This window comes from Motacilla alba, chromosome 5 (assembly GCF_015832195.1).
Source record: "Motacilla alba alba isolate MOTALB_02 chromosome 5, Motacilla_alba_V1.0_pri, whole genome shotgun sequence".
In the NCBI taxonomy this organism is placed as follows: Eukaryota; Metazoa; Chordata; class Aves; order Passeriformes; family Motacillidae; genus Motacilla; species Motacilla alba.
The window spans coordinates 28427937-28444450 of record NC_052020.1 but is presented as its reverse complement, the minus strand read 5'-3'; the positions used below and the strand labels follow the sequence as shown (position 1 = coordinate 28444450).

At 45.1% G+C, this 16514-nt stretch overlaps 1 protein-coding gene across 12 annotated transcripts in view; it reads left to right on the top strand.

The window, feature by feature from the left end:
* The window catches only part of SUSD6 (sushi domain containing 6), a 94225-nt gene extending 78096 nt beyond the window's left edge, over nucleotides 1–16129 (top strand). For all 12 annotated transcript variants that reach the window (XM_038139841.1, XM_038139850.1, XM_038139848.1 and 9 more), the window contains 4 exons: nucleotides 4081–4278; nucleotides 7228–7366; nucleotides 8498–8919; nucleotides 9916–16129. In XM_038139841.1, the coding sequence (XP_037995769.1) occupies nucleotides 4081–4278; nucleotides 7228–7366; nucleotides 8498–8919; nucleotides 9916–9941 (785 nt within the window). In that variant the 3' untranslated portion in view covers nucleotides 9942–16129. The remainder of the gene's footprint in view (nucleotides 1–4080; nucleotides 4279–7227; nucleotides 7367–8497; nucleotides 8920–9915) is intronic.
* The last annotated feature ends 385 nt before the right edge of the window (nucleotides 16130–16514 follow it).

Genomic DNA, 16514 nt, shown 5'->3' with positions numbered 1-16514 from the left:
GGACAGTATTTTTTCATGTGAACAAAACAGAAAAATATGGTGCTTATAGGAGATTTGGTGGGATGCTGGGTGGAGGTTAATACTGGCTTACTATTTTTCATTTACATATTAAAAAGCTGTATATTAAATACCTAGTGGTTGGAATGGCATTTGCAGAAGCTCCAGTGCATAACTTAATTTCTGCCTGTCAATCTGGAAATAACAATTTCTTTACCTCTGAATGAAGTTCAATGATGTTCTAAGTCTTTGGACTTCTATTTTCTTTCTGTTTTCCAGCAGCGTATGCTGGCAGAGAGCCAGCTCTCTCAGGAGATGTCCTAAGCTTCAGTAAGGGCCTAGAAACAGGGCCTTTGGGAGCATTTCCTCCCTTTGCACAAAGTGGAGAAATGCTTAAAACCTATTTCTGTGCATTCTGAAAGCTTGATGAATCAAGATCCTGGCAATAGCTTTGCAAGCCTAGAATGTCAGTAACCCCTTAGGAAGTTGGTGACTTCTGTAACTTGGCTCTCCTACTCTTCCCTCCCCTGCATGAACATTTGTCTTAAAATGTCTCACAAGCCCTGGGATACTTCCAAAAATACATGTTTCAGGGAGGGAGTTGATGAAATTCCTGCATGTATCTTTCTGTTCCCAGTACTGAACCATCCCGACACAGCCGTGCTCCAGAGTGGTAATACACAATTCACACAGGGAGCCCCATTCCCTTCTGGCTGCTAACCACAGCCAGGTGCAGGCTGCTCTGGGTCTGTGTTCTGGCAGCAGTTGGTACCCAGCTTTTTTCAGCCCTGAAGTGTCAGTGGTTTATTCTGTGGACAGCAGTAAATGGGATGCTCTGTCTGGTTCTGTATTGCTGTGAACATACCAGTGCTGCAGACTTGGGCGTAAGCTTTGTTGCTGGAGACATAAAGGATGGTGCAGAATCAAACTTGTACTTTGTCTTCTATTAGCCCCAGTTTAGAGTGCACATACGGAGGCAGTTGAAGAAACCTATTATGGAGTGTATGAAAGCTGAGGGCAGTGGAAGCTTACGGAACAGGTCTTCGCATTGTCTGTCCCAGGCATTCTGGATGCCTGTTAGGCTGGACTGGGCCCTAGTTTGCAGAGCTGCTGCATTCTGTCAGAGATGCCAGGGACAAGGAGCTGGTCTAGTAGGGAGCAGAGGTATTTGACTTTCTCAGTTTTTCAGGTACCACCAGTCCCTCATCTTACCCACCCAAGCCTTGCCTTCAGCAATTTTCAATGCCATCAACACTGTCTAGTAGACCTCCCCAAAGCTGCAGGCTCTGAGAAGCTTTGTTCCCTTGAGGCTGCCTCGCAAAGGACAGTCCAGGATCGGCTCAATCATGTTGAGGGTGTTGATGTTCTGGCTGCCTGATCCATACGTTTTTAATCTATTTCCCAGCACACAAGCAGTGTTCTTCCATCACAGTGAAGATGACGTTTTAAAATACTTGTGCACTCCTGGATGCTGTGATGACAAATGAAGGCTGGGGGTAGAGGGAAGGGGAGGTGGCTGATTCTGCAATCCCTTCCCTGTGAATAGGACAAGTTAGGCATAGCTGCCTGAACACACTTACCAGCTGCTTCTCTCCTTTCCTGTCCAAGTGGTCTGTGGAGGTGAGGAGGAATGCAGTTTGCAGTTGAATAGCTGTGCATCTCCTGAAGACCTTACCTGAGAAGACCAAATCAGAGTTCTGCAGGTGCCTGATGTGCTGGTGTTTCCCAGCCTTTGAGAGTGCTATTGCAAAGTAAATGAGTGCCTGTTTCTTGTTGGCTGGCTGATTTTTTGTATGTAACTGAGAAATCTCACTGGCACTTTATTATAGAAGGGGAACCAACAGTGAGCTGCTTCTCTGTGCTAAAGGGCTCCTAGTGCAGTGGCCAGGCTTACACAGGGGCATAGCTCAGGAGAAAAGGGAACCGCAGGACTGAGCTCTTTGCTGCAGTCAGCGGAAACATGCTGTGCATGATTCCCAAGCAATTCCAGGTACCTGCTGGGGTATAAAAAGGTATAGGGAAGTTGTCCTGACTGCTCTTGAATTTTGGCAACTGCTGTGGTGATGCTGTCTTTTACCCACCGCTCTCCACCAGTGCCAGGAGAAGTCCCTGGTAAACTGCTAAAAATATCTCTGATGCTCAAGTGGTTTTGCAATTTAGCACAAAAACCTCTCCTGGACTGCAGATGAACCAGGGCATTTCTCTATGTGCTTGAATGTGAAATGTGCCACTAATCTGTTGCTTTGGCTGACCCCAGCTGCCTTGAGATGTTTCACAGGTTCACGGTGAAAGGAAGTTCAGCCTCATAATGTGCAGGATTAAAACACTGCTTACAAAATTATTGCAGAAAGAAAAGATGAAAAGCACAGAAAAGGTAACAGTTAAAACTCATGAGGCACAGGACAGTGGCTTCTCTGAAGCTTATTTAAGAATAAATCTCAAGAACAAAGTCCTCTTGAAAAGCTGCTGCTTAGACCCCTGTTAACCTTTTCTGAAGAAGTAAATTGAATTGCAGTTTTAAAACTGGCAGAACTCATACCAGAGCATTTTTGGCTTCAGTCAGCACTTCATCTCAGGGTTTATTGGCATTTACAAGCACTACCTGTAATGTGCTGCATTCTCACATGTGTTTAGGTTCAAGAGTCGTTTGCACTAAGGCAATGTGGCAAATTTTTTCCACAGTGAATGAATCTCAAGTTTTCCTTTGCTTCTTAAATCTTGCTAAAAATCAGTTACTTGAACTTTGCCCAGCGGCTTGTTGCTGTTTGTCCCACAGTAAGTGGGGCACTTAGAGATAGAAGGTGGGAGAATGTGTGCTGTGGGGTTTAAGGACAGGCCTGGGTCACCATGCTCTGATGGAACACCCTAGGTGGGTTGACTGATTTTCCATGCCCCAAAATGTCTCTAGAGGGATCTATTATGTATTTTCTTTTATGAAGGCTGGGAAGCTGATGTGAATTTTAAGGGGAAAATCTGGATTTCTCCATCGTTCAGCTGGGCAGAAACATGTTGTCAGCGGAAGTTATTGGGGCCGTTCTGAAGGGTCATTGTGACCTGTCAGAAGAGAGGAAGTTCTGAGCAAGACAAGTATCCTGTTTTCAGTGCAGTTTCCTCAGTTTTGGTTTGTTGTTTTTATTTGAATGGCTATTGAAAATTCTGCAAGAAAAGTTCTGGCATGTGCCAGATACCACGTGGGCCTATACCCACTAGTCAGGGTCATGGAGGTGCAAAAAGGAATGTGAAGCACTTTTAACACTCATACAGGTAAACTGAGAGGTTTTTTCAGAAATGTTTTCACTATGCACTGAATTCCTTTTTGAAAGTAGACTAGAACATTTGGTCCTAGGAGAAGTCCCCTTGAGATGATCAAGTCCAACCTTTGATGGAACACCACCATGTAACTAAACCATAGCACTAAGTGCCATGTCCAGTTGTTTCTTGAACTCTTCCAGGGATGGTGACTTCATCCTGTGTGCAGCCTGTTTCAAGGCCTGACCACCCTTTCAGTGAAGAAGTTCATCCTACTGCAACAAAGCTCTGTTGCCAATCTTGTTGGTGGCATATCTATGTAAAATAGTTAAAATCTGTCTGTTTTTACAGCCTTCTAGGGTGCCTTATGATGAGGCAGGTCTGCACCTTGACACTGTGTACCCATAGTACAGGGGGGTTTTTGCATCCCTCATTCCTTTCAATAGGTCTCATGCTCTTCCCCTGCCAGAGTAATAGGAAAGCCTGGTTGTGAGGTTGACTCCGGTCTGTGAAACAGCTGTGGGGAGAAGATAGCAGTAAGGATTTCCTGGGCCTCTCTCATGTGGAATCTGTGTTGTGTCACTGTTCAAAAATATCACCAGTTTGGTGCCTGCCAGTTGGACTGTACTACTGGGACAACAAGCAGTATTTAACAATCACAGAAATGTTATCAGAGGTGTTCTCTGCCATTGTGTAATAGCCTTTCTTCTCTGTTTTTGCAGTTTCCTAATTTAGTGCCTGATTCTAGGTGGAAGTCTGCCTATGTTTCATAAATATACTGTGTAATAGGTGTCTTCTTCTGAGATGTCCTTCATAATACTTTCTTTTTTCCAGATTGTCCCCAGCCACCACAACCTGAGAATGGTGGCTATAAATGCCACCCTAGCCCCTGCAACAACCCTCTGACTTCAGGCAGTGTCATAGAGTATCTGTGTGTTGAAGGCTACATGCTGAAAGGAGATTATAAATACTTGACATGCAAGAATGGAGAGTGGAACCCAGCCATGGAAGTCAGCTGCAGACTCAGCCCAGGTGAGTGCTCCCTGACTCTAGAATTGCCCTTGCATTGACTTTTCAGATTATCCTTAAGCACTTAGTGTGATGCTGAGGAAGTCCATATGGCTGTGTCTCATTGCTCCAGCAATTTCTAAATGCAGTTCACAATCATGACTCTTTCTTTAAAATGTCTCTTCAGTAGCAGCCCGTCAGATGCAGACTTAGAGTCCCTAACACAAGGAGGAAAGCCATAGACAGGAGTATAAAGTAGGCAACTTGTTACTTACGTGGAGCCTCTTATCTTGAGCCTCTCATCCCAGGAGTGCTGGAAGCCCTAACCAGTAGCATTTTCCATACTGTCTGGTTTTGCTTGATAGGTTTGATAGTACATCTCCCTCGGTGAGTCTGTGCACGTGTGTGTGTGTGTGTAGAGTCCATCTTCCTTGCAAACAGGTTAACTGTTGGTTTCCTGTGCTGAAAAGATTGACGGTGCTGCTTTTCACTGCTCTGGTGGGAAAGGACATTGCTGACAAATGATTTCTGCTTCTCTACAAATAGAAGTGCATAGCTTTTGTTTAGTGTCTCCCCACCTGAACAGGAATTCCTCCATCAAAGCAGCAACGTAAAAAGATATGCAGGAAAATATTCATCATACAGCTCTTAATTTGCCTACTACTCTTCTGCTTTTAACAGTGGGATAAAAGGAGAACTCTCTCCCCTCTTCTAGGTGGGCTTGTTGATAGAACCTTACTACTCAGTCGTGCTGAGCCAGCAGGATGTACACTTTGGAATTAAGTCTCATAATACATAGAGCAAAATGTATCCGCTTAATTGGAAAGAAACAGGAAAAAAAAAGTACCTTCATCAAAATCTTTATGGAGCTCACTGCGTACCTGTGATCTCTGGAACATCCTGTCCTGTCCCAAAGACACTGTCTTTTTATGCCACTCCAATAGCCCCTTCCTATGATTTATAAAGAAGGATCTGGGAGTTTACCTGGCAGCAAATAGTTCCTGAAGAGGTTTTTTGAAATTCAGCTTAGGCTCCCTTTTCACAGTGATCCCCCTTCCCCTTGCTGCAGCCAGGCTGGAGAGCAAAGCTGTGCTACTGCACATACTGTTCCCTGAGTGGCATTCCTGCATGGTGGCACTTGGTCTAGCTAGAGGATTGTGTTGTGATGAGCAGAAATCCCTCAGATTTTTTTAGCATCCTGAAGGGTCAGTGGCATTATCAAAAATATGGTGCCTCAAAAATCTGACCCAATGAAAAAGCCATTACTTTCACAACACAACCTTTGAATCAACTGTTCGGGGTCAGAGACAGCTGACTCAACTACTGGGTCTCCTTCAAAAGGCTCAAAGAAGGGGAAGGGGGTGGGAGACTCTAGAAAGGCAGTAAGTCTTAAAATTATTGGTAAGGGTAAGATCTTACCTGCTCCATATAGGACAAAGTAAGTCCCTAGCAGTTATCATGTGTTTTGTGCAGCTCTGGGCCTGTCAGCCCCATAGCCTTTTGGCAGTTTATTGTATGAGGTAGTGACATTGTTTTGGCATATGAGATGGTAAATGTTATGGAGTGCACCCTGGATAGTGAGCAGTTTGACAGCATCATGTACTGATGCTGAAAATGGGGCATCTCTATTTGCCTTCCTTTGTTCCTGTTAGTGCCCTGAGAAATGTTGGAAGTTAAAATCCTTACTCAACCCTATTTGCCATAGGGAAAAATGTGCTAGTCACTGGTTGGTTTTCTTTTTTTCCTGGGGAGGGGTCAAGCTACTTCTAAAAGATTTCAAAGAAACAAGTTCAAAACAACTAAACCAAGTAGATTTGACCCCAAGAGATGATGCAGAAAATTGCAAACTAGGTTTCCATCTTAAATGCCTGTCTTGGGCATAGGTTTCAGGCTGTAGGCTTAAAAATAATGATCCTCCAACTCTTTTTTTTTTTTTTTTTTTTTTTGTTTACCTGTTGCTCTGCCTCTCATCCCTCATTGCATGTGTCCTGAATTTCCTCTGCAGTTTGAGCCCTGTGCTCCTGAGGAATGTGTTGGATATAGAAAGAAGAACTGAGGAATAGCGTAAACCAAATGTGCAATTCACAGTAGCGTTTGCTAAGGGTAGGTGGGGCATTTTGGATCTCTACCAAAGACACAAATTAGGGACAGAAACAATACATAGAGACAATTATTTCCTCTAGAGAGGTGAAAGGACTAGTGTAGCCTTCTGAGCATGGTATGCAGTGCTCAGCAATACCACCTCCAAGCCATTCTCTCTTCAGTCCCAGTTTATTCCTGCACAGGTCCTTTAAAAGCCAAATTGGTTTCCGTGCAGTCACACAGCACAGCTGCAGAAGGGCCGGAAAGAGTAATGTGAACAGGGCACATGTATCTAACACTGAAAACTCAGCACCCTGAAAAAACATCTGCCTTCCTTCTCTGTCCTCTGGCATATGTTTGTGTGTGAGAGAAACTTAATATTTTCTGTGTCTTTATTGTAATAAGTGCATAATAATACCCAACCAGTTGACTTCCACCCCTCTTTGCAAGGCTGCTACATTAGTTGAGAAAAAATGCTTTCTGGAACTTTTTCTGTTGTTTGGCCTAAAATATGCTGCTTATTGTGCTAGACAATTATTGGCCTTGCTGGTGACATCATGAGATTCTCTAGCTTTTGCTCAGGCAAATCTATATATAAAACATGACCCTTTCATCATCTGTCAGCTCCCATGGCCTGCTTCCATTGCTTTTCTGTTTGCTCTGTGTTTTTCCAAAGGACCCTTGTATGTGCCTGTTTTATTTTGGGCTCCCTTTACAGCTGATGGAGAGGTGTCAGCTTGAACTGCAAACTGAGATAGGTGGTGTGCCTTGTATGGGAAACTTGGGTTCCTTGCACACACACCCAGGAGTAAGTCCTGAGGAGCAGTGTGAATGTTTTTCCTTCTCTATGGCAGTTAGACATTTTACCTTCTGTTCCTCTTGGTTTTGTAGAAAAGGATTCTCCTCCCACAATTGGAGTGCCCACGCTGTCCATAGTAGCCTCCACAGCGAGCTCTGTCGCCCTGATTCTGCTGTTAGTTGTGCTGTTTGTTTTGCTGCAGCCCAAGCTGAAGTCATTCCATCACAGCAGGTAAGTGTGGCTGGGGTTTGGAGGGGCTCAGAGGCCCCCTGTTTCTTTGCAGTAGAAACCATTCAGGTAGTTGGATCAGACCTTCGTTTTGGAGCAACTTGGCTCCTCGCTTCTCTGTTCCTCTTCTCAGGGACATCTCTGCCCCATCCTCCTGATGCAGCGCTTCTCTGAAATGGTGGTCTGTGATGCCCACCTGCAGTCCCCAGTCCTAGGTGCCACCCAATGAGTGACTTCCTTCCTTATGCTGTTGCCTTGGCTTGGAACGGAAAAAGTTATGATACTTACTAGCCTAGCTGTAGATCAGTTTCCTACCTCTTCTAGCCTCGGATAGCTACTGAAGTCTGTGTCTGGGTCTATATACTTGCATCTATCCCTGACTGCTTGAGGTCCTGTGGACCTGAACTTAAGCAGTACTGCTCTTCAGATACATGTGCAAGTCTGCCATCCTTCTCTGCTGCGGGAGGAGAACCCTCCTGGCCTGGGTTTGTGGATGAGAGGAGGGACCCAGCCATAACACTGCTGCCAGCTAAGGCAGACACTCCAGTAGTGGGGAGGTTGAGAGGTGGGGCCCTGCAGTCCGTCCTCTTCTGAAAAGGCCCAAACTACTAGAAAAGAAAAATTTTCTCTCAGGTCTTACGAGGCCAAGTGATTCATGCTGTGCCAGAGCTGTCTTCCCCATCCTGCCAGAGGTTATCTGGCTGGCAGCAGAGGCAGTGGAACAGACAGTGCTGGGTGTTGTGGAATGTAGCAGTGCACCAGGCTGGCCTCAACAGTGCTCTTTGCCAAAAGCACGGAGCTGAGTCGTGACCTTTGTCAAATTTAGTTTTGGAAGTAAATGGGGAGGGGGGGAAGCACTGTAACCTTTCCAGCTCTTGCTGCTAAATCCATCGGGTGCTGCGAATTACAGCCCCTGCTCATGTTTAGTGGCAATGCGAAGTAGGGCTCCAAGACTATTCCTGCCTGACCTTTTTAAATCGCCATTCAAGTTTCTGTCCTCCCCTAAATGGCGAGAGTTAGAGTTCTGCCAAGGGAGGTTACTGGAGTTCTTGGGAAGATATATATAGTAAAATAAATACTCAACTTGATTTATTTTTTCTCCTCCCGCCCCTCTTTGTTCCTTTGTTTTTTGAGGCGGGACCAAGGTGTGTCTGGAGATCAGGTCTCTATTATGGTGGATGGTGTCCAAGTGGCCTTGCCATCCTATGAAGAAGCAGTATATGGCAGCACAGGGAATTGCATTCCACCCTCAGACTCCCGAGTGCAGATCGTGCTCTCAGAGGGAGCTGGACAGAATGGACCCAGAGAGATGCAGCAGCCGGACCAAGGGGCTCACAATACCTTTGAAAGAGAAGATGAAGCCCCTGGACATTCTGGACTGTGTGAAGCCAGTGGCTCTCAGCGCTCTGAAACTGTTCTTGTGCATCAGGCTGCTACCTCCTCCTGGGTAGCTGGCATGGCTAGCAGTAGACCTGTACCCAAAGAGGTCCAAGATTCAGAAAGCAGTGACATACAGAGCCTTTTATCACTCACTTCCTCTGAGGAATACACAGATGGTAAGTGACTTGTATAAAGAAGCACTAAATGAGACCCTTTTAAGAGTAGGTTCTGAGTTGATTATCGAGGGCAAAAAATGGCAAGGGATGCCCCTATGTGTGTCTGCCACTAGAGCAGCTTTTGAAAAGATCCAGTCTGTATAGCATGTTTCACCTCTTAAACATGTAAGCAGTATTTAATACCTTCTGAAGAATTCAGTGTTCTCATAACTGGGAGCCTAGAGCAGTCTGAGCAAGTTTGTCTACTGCTTACTCTTGTTTTAACAAAGGATTTTCAGAGAAATCCAGCCTCTAGCATCATAGTGCAAAAGCAGTAAAAGAACTGTTTGTGGAAACTAAGTTGGTGGGAGTGGAAGGACATGCCTGGAATACAAGCCCTTTGTGATGTTTGGGCTGCTTAATTTTTAGACTAGTTTAGTAAGCAGCTTTCTGCCACAAAGCATTCAGTGCTGCAACCTTAGCCTGCAAGACCTACAGGGATGTGCTTGAACTTACTGTAGAGGGCAGAGGAGCCAGTCTGTTGAACAGTCAAAACTTTTATTCCTCACTTCTGTGCTGTCCTGAAGGAGTGGCTTTGCAATGCCAGAGTTGATGTGAAGGTGCAGCCTAAAGTTGCTTCTGCAGGGACTGCTGTGTCTTAGGCAAGAAATGTAACTGGCTTGTAGATAGCTCAGGGCACAACTTCGCCCTTCTGTGGTTTTAAGAAATACTTTGTGCTAGGATGGTAATGCAGGACCAGATATACACCCAGGGCGGTGATGGAATCTGTCCTTGGACTTTTTCAAGGCTGGAGCTGGTGATGGTCCCACTCTCAGGGGCAGGTTGGAGCAGAGTCCTCCAGAGTTCCTTTCTGCTGTGATGTGATGATGAGAGGAAGACGACTGCATTGTCATGTTATGAAAGTGGGAGCCTGTCTTGCTTTCAATAGTACTTTTTCTGGTGTGTGTTGAACTACAGAACTTTGACTACTTTTTTTTTTCTCTCCCCGACATTCAGATATTCCCTTATTGAAGGAAGCATGAGGTCTGCTGTGTTTGTCTAGTTTTCTCCATCTTGGATTTCTTCCTCCTCTTCTCTCCCTGCCTTTGGGACAGAAGCACTCTGTGCAGTCTTCCCCATCCTCGCAAGCTGTACCCTGGATACCTCCAAGAAGAGACGCCCTCAGCTGAAGATCCAAAGGATGTCGCCAGGTTGCCTCCTGGATGCACCAGTGGAGTTGGTGCAGCACTGGCTTCCCCATTCCATCAGCATCAGGGGCTCAAGGAACAGAGTGGATTTGAGCTCTCCTCTCCTCCTCCCCAGCCAGATGTTTGACAGCAGTCTCTGAAGAGCTGCTTTTTTCTTGTGCCTTTCTCCTCCTCACACCGGCTTGTTGCAGCTTATCAGCCTTTCTAGCCCTTCTGCTGCCCAGAGAGCAGGGGCTAAACCCGCTTGCTCGCTGGGTGCAGACACAGTTTAAATATACATATATATGTTATATAGGCTCTTCTTCCAGCATCCTCTTCGTGATAGGGCAGGAAAAATGCCTCACTGGGACTGACATTGGGCTTGGGAGGGCTGCAGATAAGGGGTAGCTTGTGATGTCTGTCTAGAAGCGCCTGAGATGAGATGGGCTGTGTGACAGCTTAGCCCTGCAGGAACAGTTCACTGAGAATTGTTTAAACACTGAAGGCTGAGAAGTCCAACATGTAGGAATGCCCTCTGTCCCATCTCTGCAGGAGTCCATTCCTGAAAATGACTTTTGTCTCCTCCTTCTTCCTCTACCAGTGGAGCCCACTGGATGAGGTTCAGGTATTTGAAAATACCAAGACAAAAAAATGCCTGTAGGTAGTGAATTCCTAGTGCCATTGGTGCAATCCCAAATTCCTTTTCCAGCCATAGTAGGTACTTGAATCCTGGGTAGCTGCCATCTCATAGGCTGGTGTGTCTTCCTTGCTTCATACAGCAAAGGGTCTGCTGTTTTAACCCGGTGGGCTCCAGGGGGCCCATGGAGAAGGGCTCCTCCCTTGTGGCTGGGGGTAAGCAGCTTCTGTAAAGCTTCTCCTAAACACAGTGCCAGCCTGTTGCTGTAAGGGAAAGTTGAGTACACTGACAGCAGTGCTAGAGGACACCACAGCTCAGTGCTGAAGTTTTGAGGATTGTTTCAAGTTCTGGTAGTAGGGAAGAGAAAATTCAGAAATAAGTGTACCTCTGCCCGCCACAGTTATCTACAGCAGGTCAGATTGTCTGTGTTGGGATTCTATAACTGCAGGAAGCCACATTTGTCTGGGGTAGACAGTCCAAGTCCAAGTGCTGTGGTGGTGGTAAGGTTCCTCACTGAGGTCTGTTCCATGGGATTGGTTTCAGCAAGAAGAGTTTGCTTCTTAGATGCATGTACTTGTCATAACTGTCTTGAAGTAACCAGGGAAGTGTTTGCCCTGTGAGAAGCTGCTACATTTTTGAGTTGAAGGAGCAAAATGTCATGGCCTTACACATCATGTGGTAATGTACAGGTGAACAGGGATGCTGTCTTTGCTGCTTTGCTTTTGGTTTGCGATCCTCACCATCCTTATCCTCGTTGCTACAGTAGAAAACTATTACAGCACTTGACAACAATGAAGAAACATCTTTATGTACAAAATCACTGTGGCTTAGCTCCAGTTCTTTGAAATGGGGATTGGCCATAGTGTCCAGCTGTGTATTTGCTATTCCTTTTCCTGAATAGCTGTTAAATCGCAGGACACATGGAATACTGTGTGCCTGTGGATGGAAGAATCCTTTTTTCCCTATCCTTGTTATAGAGGGATGTTAATTTAAAATTAAAGTGTTTTAAACATCCTTCCCTGTTGCTCATGTTACCTTGCATTAACACAGGAATTGGATAAATCCCATTTGGGTGGTTTAGGTATTTTTAAGTTTGGATGGTGAAAATCTTGTGTCATTTTACAGTGGGCTGTGGTGTCTCAGCTTCAAGAGCTGTAGAGGACAAATGTTGTTTACACATCTGCCATTGGAATTTTTAAAAATAAGCATGGGGACAATTGTATTTAGCTTTTTGACTGTTGGAAATGGTCTAAGCTTGAGTAAATTCTCCTTCTTTGGTTTAATGGAGGATTTGAGCAAGTGTAGTGGTAAGGGAGTGGGGAGGAAAGTCTGTGTGACTTTACTGCTGCCTAAACAGCTCAGAGCAGGAGTTGCTTTTTATGCATTTAAGGTCCTGTCTGCTCAAACTGACCCTCTGCAATTCAAAGTATAGAAGCTGGGAATGTGTTGCCTTCCTGAAAGGGGTAGTGCTAGTTCCAGGTTGGTGGGAAAAGCTGGAAGCTGATCCCAAAGCCTAACCTTGTGCTGGACGAGCACCACCAGCAGAAAGCACATCCTCTGTGGCCTGGCCTCCTCTCTGCTGTTGTAAAACAAGCAACTGCCAGCTTGGAAGAGAAAATTCAGTTTGAGTGGGGAAGAAAAGGAAGCAAGCTCTACAAAGAGGGACTACTTTAATTTCACAGAATCACACAGAATTAAGTAGGTTGGAAAAGACCTTTAAGACCATCAAGTCCAACCTGTGACCAGACACCACTTCGTCAACTAGACCATGGCACTGACTGCCACCTCCAGGGATGGTGATTCCACCACCTCCCTGGACAGCCCATTCCAATGCCCAATCACTCTTTCTGTGAAGAATTTATTCCTAATGTCCAGCCTAAACTTCCCCTGGCACAGCTTAAGACTTTACCTGAGAGCAGAAACTGACTCCCACCTGGCTACACCCTCCTTTCAGGGAGTTGTGGAGAGTGATAAGATTTCCCCAAGCCTCCTTTTTTCCAGGTTGAACAACCCCAGCTCCCTCAGCCTCCTCGTAGGATTTGTGCTCCAGACCCTTCACCAGCCTTGTTGCTCTTGTCTGGATGCATTTGAGCATCTCAATGTTCTTCCTAAATTGGGGGGCCCAGAACAGGACACAGCACTCAAGGTGGGGCCTCACTTTGCCGAGTACAGGGGGACAATCACTGCCCTGGTCCTGCTGGCCACACTGCTCCTGATACAGGCCAGGATGCCATTGGCCTTCTTGGCCACCTGGGCACACTGCTGGCTACATGCTCAGTCTGACATCAGTCAGTGAACACAGGTTCTTTTCTGCCTGGCAGATGTCCAGCAGCTCTTCCCCTAGCCTGTAGCACTGCAGGGGGTTGTTGTGGCCAAAGTGCAGGACGTGGCACTTGGTCTTGTTAAAGCTCATATCATTGGATTCTATAAAAATTGTTGGAAATGGCTTTACTAACGAGCTGGGGAAATGCAGAGGTGGAGGAGGGAAATATGCAAGTGTAGCTATTGTGATCAAGCATGAACAGGCAGCTTCTGTCGGCTTGTTGAGGGTGAGCCAGCAGCTTCCAGGCCAGTCTCTGTGCTGGCTGGTAATTCATCTGATTATTCCAGACCCTGCAGAAGAGCTCTATTCCCTGCAGCAAATCTTGTGGGAACAAGCCCCAGGGATCTGTGTGAGCCAGAATATGGAACACAGTTTGGAGGTATCACACTGCTTGTCTGCATCCTCAGCTTTAGAGTTAATTTTCTTATAAAATGAGGTGAAGCAGCAGGAGAGGAACCCAAAAGACATCTGACAACTTTTTCAAGGGGGAGGGAGAGCAAGGCCTCACTTTAGTGGTTATCCAATGATTATTATTCATTCGTGTTTGTTTTAATTCTGCAGAGGCTGAAGGACTGAGAAGTCTTTGTGTAGAGATGCAGGAAAACCTACTCTGCACAGTCCTATCTTTACTTATGGGAGCAAGGCCTGAAGCCTAAAGATCGCTCAGATGTGAGCTGTGCTCTGCCTCGGAAGTGTTTGTTATCTCTGAGCTGAGTGTGTTCTCTCTGCATTTTGCCATAAGTAGATGCAGCCTGGATCTCAGTGTTGTGGATAGGAAGCACAGAGGCTTGGCCTTGCAAGATGTGGTACAGTAAATGGTTTTTTCCCTTCTTTTTTTTCCCTGATGGGGCCACAGTCTCCATACCTTCTCTTCCACCACCTATGTCTGGCAAAAGGTTTCAAAGGGAAGCATTTTTTCTTACTTAACACTCCCAACATAATCATCTCATGCTTTGCCATATGTGCTGGATCCTGTGATATTCAAGAACATTAAAATTATTTCATTATATTGAGAAAAATAAAAATAGCACTTATTTTAAGCTTTCCATTATTTTTGGAGTCTGGTAGTTGGTGGGGGGAGGGGAAGGGCATTTCAGAAATTCAGGATATTATGTGCAATAGAAAAACTTCCTCTCTCCTTTCCAGTTCCATAATTCTTTAAAAAAACAAATGCAACTCATTGCAGTGTTTACAGCCCAAGCATTGTAGAACTGGACCAGCCTGAGAGAAGCGGGATGTGAAGTTGGCAGTGACCCATGGTGAAGCGGGCCAGTCTCTCATCAGGGTCTGCATCATGAAGCTCACCTCAAATGGTGAGCCAGCTTGGACTGTGTCACAGCCTCCTGCAGCCTTGAAGGGTGTCAGCAGCACTGGTGAGAGAGGGGTTTGTGTGTTCTGGTTTTAAACAGCTTGTGCCTCCCCATCATTAACTGCAGAAGATGTAAAAATTAAGTCAGGAGAGATGCACTGAAGCATGTGAGCCTTTGGAGTTGTTGCTGAGTTAAAACATCATGAGTTTGGGAGGGAGAAGAGCTTAATGCATTTTTATCCTTAACCACCGGGGAAGTTGCTGGGTAGCAGAATGTGTACTCAGCAAGCAGAGTGCTTTTCACCCCCTGGACACCTCTGCTGAGGTTTCTCCTTGGCCTTTCAGCTCTGGTGTGGTGAATTGTTTATTGCATCTGGAGTCTTAATTTGGCCTGTCAGTGTGTGGAGAACTCAGGTGTGTTAGGAAGGAATCTGTTCCACGTGCTTTGGGAAGAAACACGCTAAGGTGCTCCAAGAGGTGGATGACTTGGGTCAGTACTGAGGAGTGGGGCTGAGAGCAACTGGCTCAGCCATTGGAAATAATCTGGGATGATTAGGTCATTTGCAGCACAGAAAAGGGAACACAAGGAGCTGTCTAAGGAAGAGCAGGAAACAGAGGTTTACTACAGGCTAATGAGTTAATGCAATCATGACCAGGTTGTAAGGAAGCTTATGCTTTGTTAGATGATTTAGCGTACACCAGCAGGCTTGCTGTATAAAAAAAAATAAATTAATGTGCAACTGGTTGGACACACTGAGCTGTCCTTGCTGACCTTTTTAGAACATACTTGCAAAAAATGTGGTTTTACTGTTCTGATAGCAGTTTAAACAAAAAATCTGCCTTGTTACTCTATCCAGATATCTATTTAAATATATTTCACTTCGGTTTTTTGTATATAAATGCAATAAATCCCATTCATTTTGCACATCCTGCCTCACCCCGTCCTCACCCTTCAGTCCTTACCAGGGAACAGCAGATTGAATTTGCTCTATGTGAAAACCTTTGCTTGCAGAAGAACTTCAGTAGAAAACAGTTTTTCTTTACTATAGGCTTTGAAAGTGCAAAGAGGTTTCCTAGAGCAGGCTTCATTCTAAGGTGTATTTTTATACAAGAAGTAAGCCTTTTTCCAGTCCTAGCACACCAGGACAGAGCACACCACTTCCCACACTTCAGGGCCCTGTGCTCAGCACTGCTTTCAAACTCAACCCTCTGCAGGTGATGTTCAGATCTCTGTACCCACCAGAACATGTTGTGTTGATGCTCTGCATATGCTTTCTGTAAACTATGCTTTTGCTTCTGTCCTTGAGTGAGATCAGGCAGAGGCAACTGAGTTCTGCTGGAAAATGTTTTAGTTCAGATTCTCAAAGTTGCTTCCTTCCAAAAGAAAGCAAAGTGAAGTTGTCTGTGAAGCAGAAATCCAATGATGTGGTGGGTAGACTGCTGGTAGTTGCTGATCCAAGTGCAAGGGGAGCTTGATTGCCTTTCTGCATTAATCTTTTCTTTCCTATATGTGTTTTCTTTTTATCTGAATTGCACCACTATGGAATTATTTGCAGAATGGTACTCCATATATATGTGGGATTTAAAACCATAACTGATGCTGTGCAGGATGTCACTCAATCAGTTTTATTTTGCTTTATTTTATATGTATTTTCTGGTATCCTGTACATTGCAGTGGGTGTGAAAATAGTATTTTAATATTTGTACAAAGTTTAATTTAATTGTTCTATGTATATAACTGCATTTCTAAATTAAAAAAATTCTTTTGAAGTGAAGCTATAATTTCTTGTGTTTGTTTGTTTGGTGGGGTTTTTTCTGCTTTTTTGTTTTAACTGCTTAGGCCTTGTGGGCTGGAAATCCAGCAGATCATTAATTAATTTGTTGCAGTTGTGAAAACCAGGATGAAACTAAACCTAGGGAAGCTCATGTGGCCTGGGGAAGAGAGATTCAGAGTTGGTGCAGCCTTAGAAGGATTGAATTTCCAAGTTCAGAAGCAAATGCTGCCCTTGAAGTGCTTGCATAGAACATCTTGAAGAATGAGGCCAAGCTGGGCAGGGGGGAAAGGTTTAAAGAGATCATGTATGGTATGAGTGAATTTCAGAGAGGAAGACAGGGTAAATATAATAAATGGCTAAATAATCTTTGAGTCTGTGTAAGAAC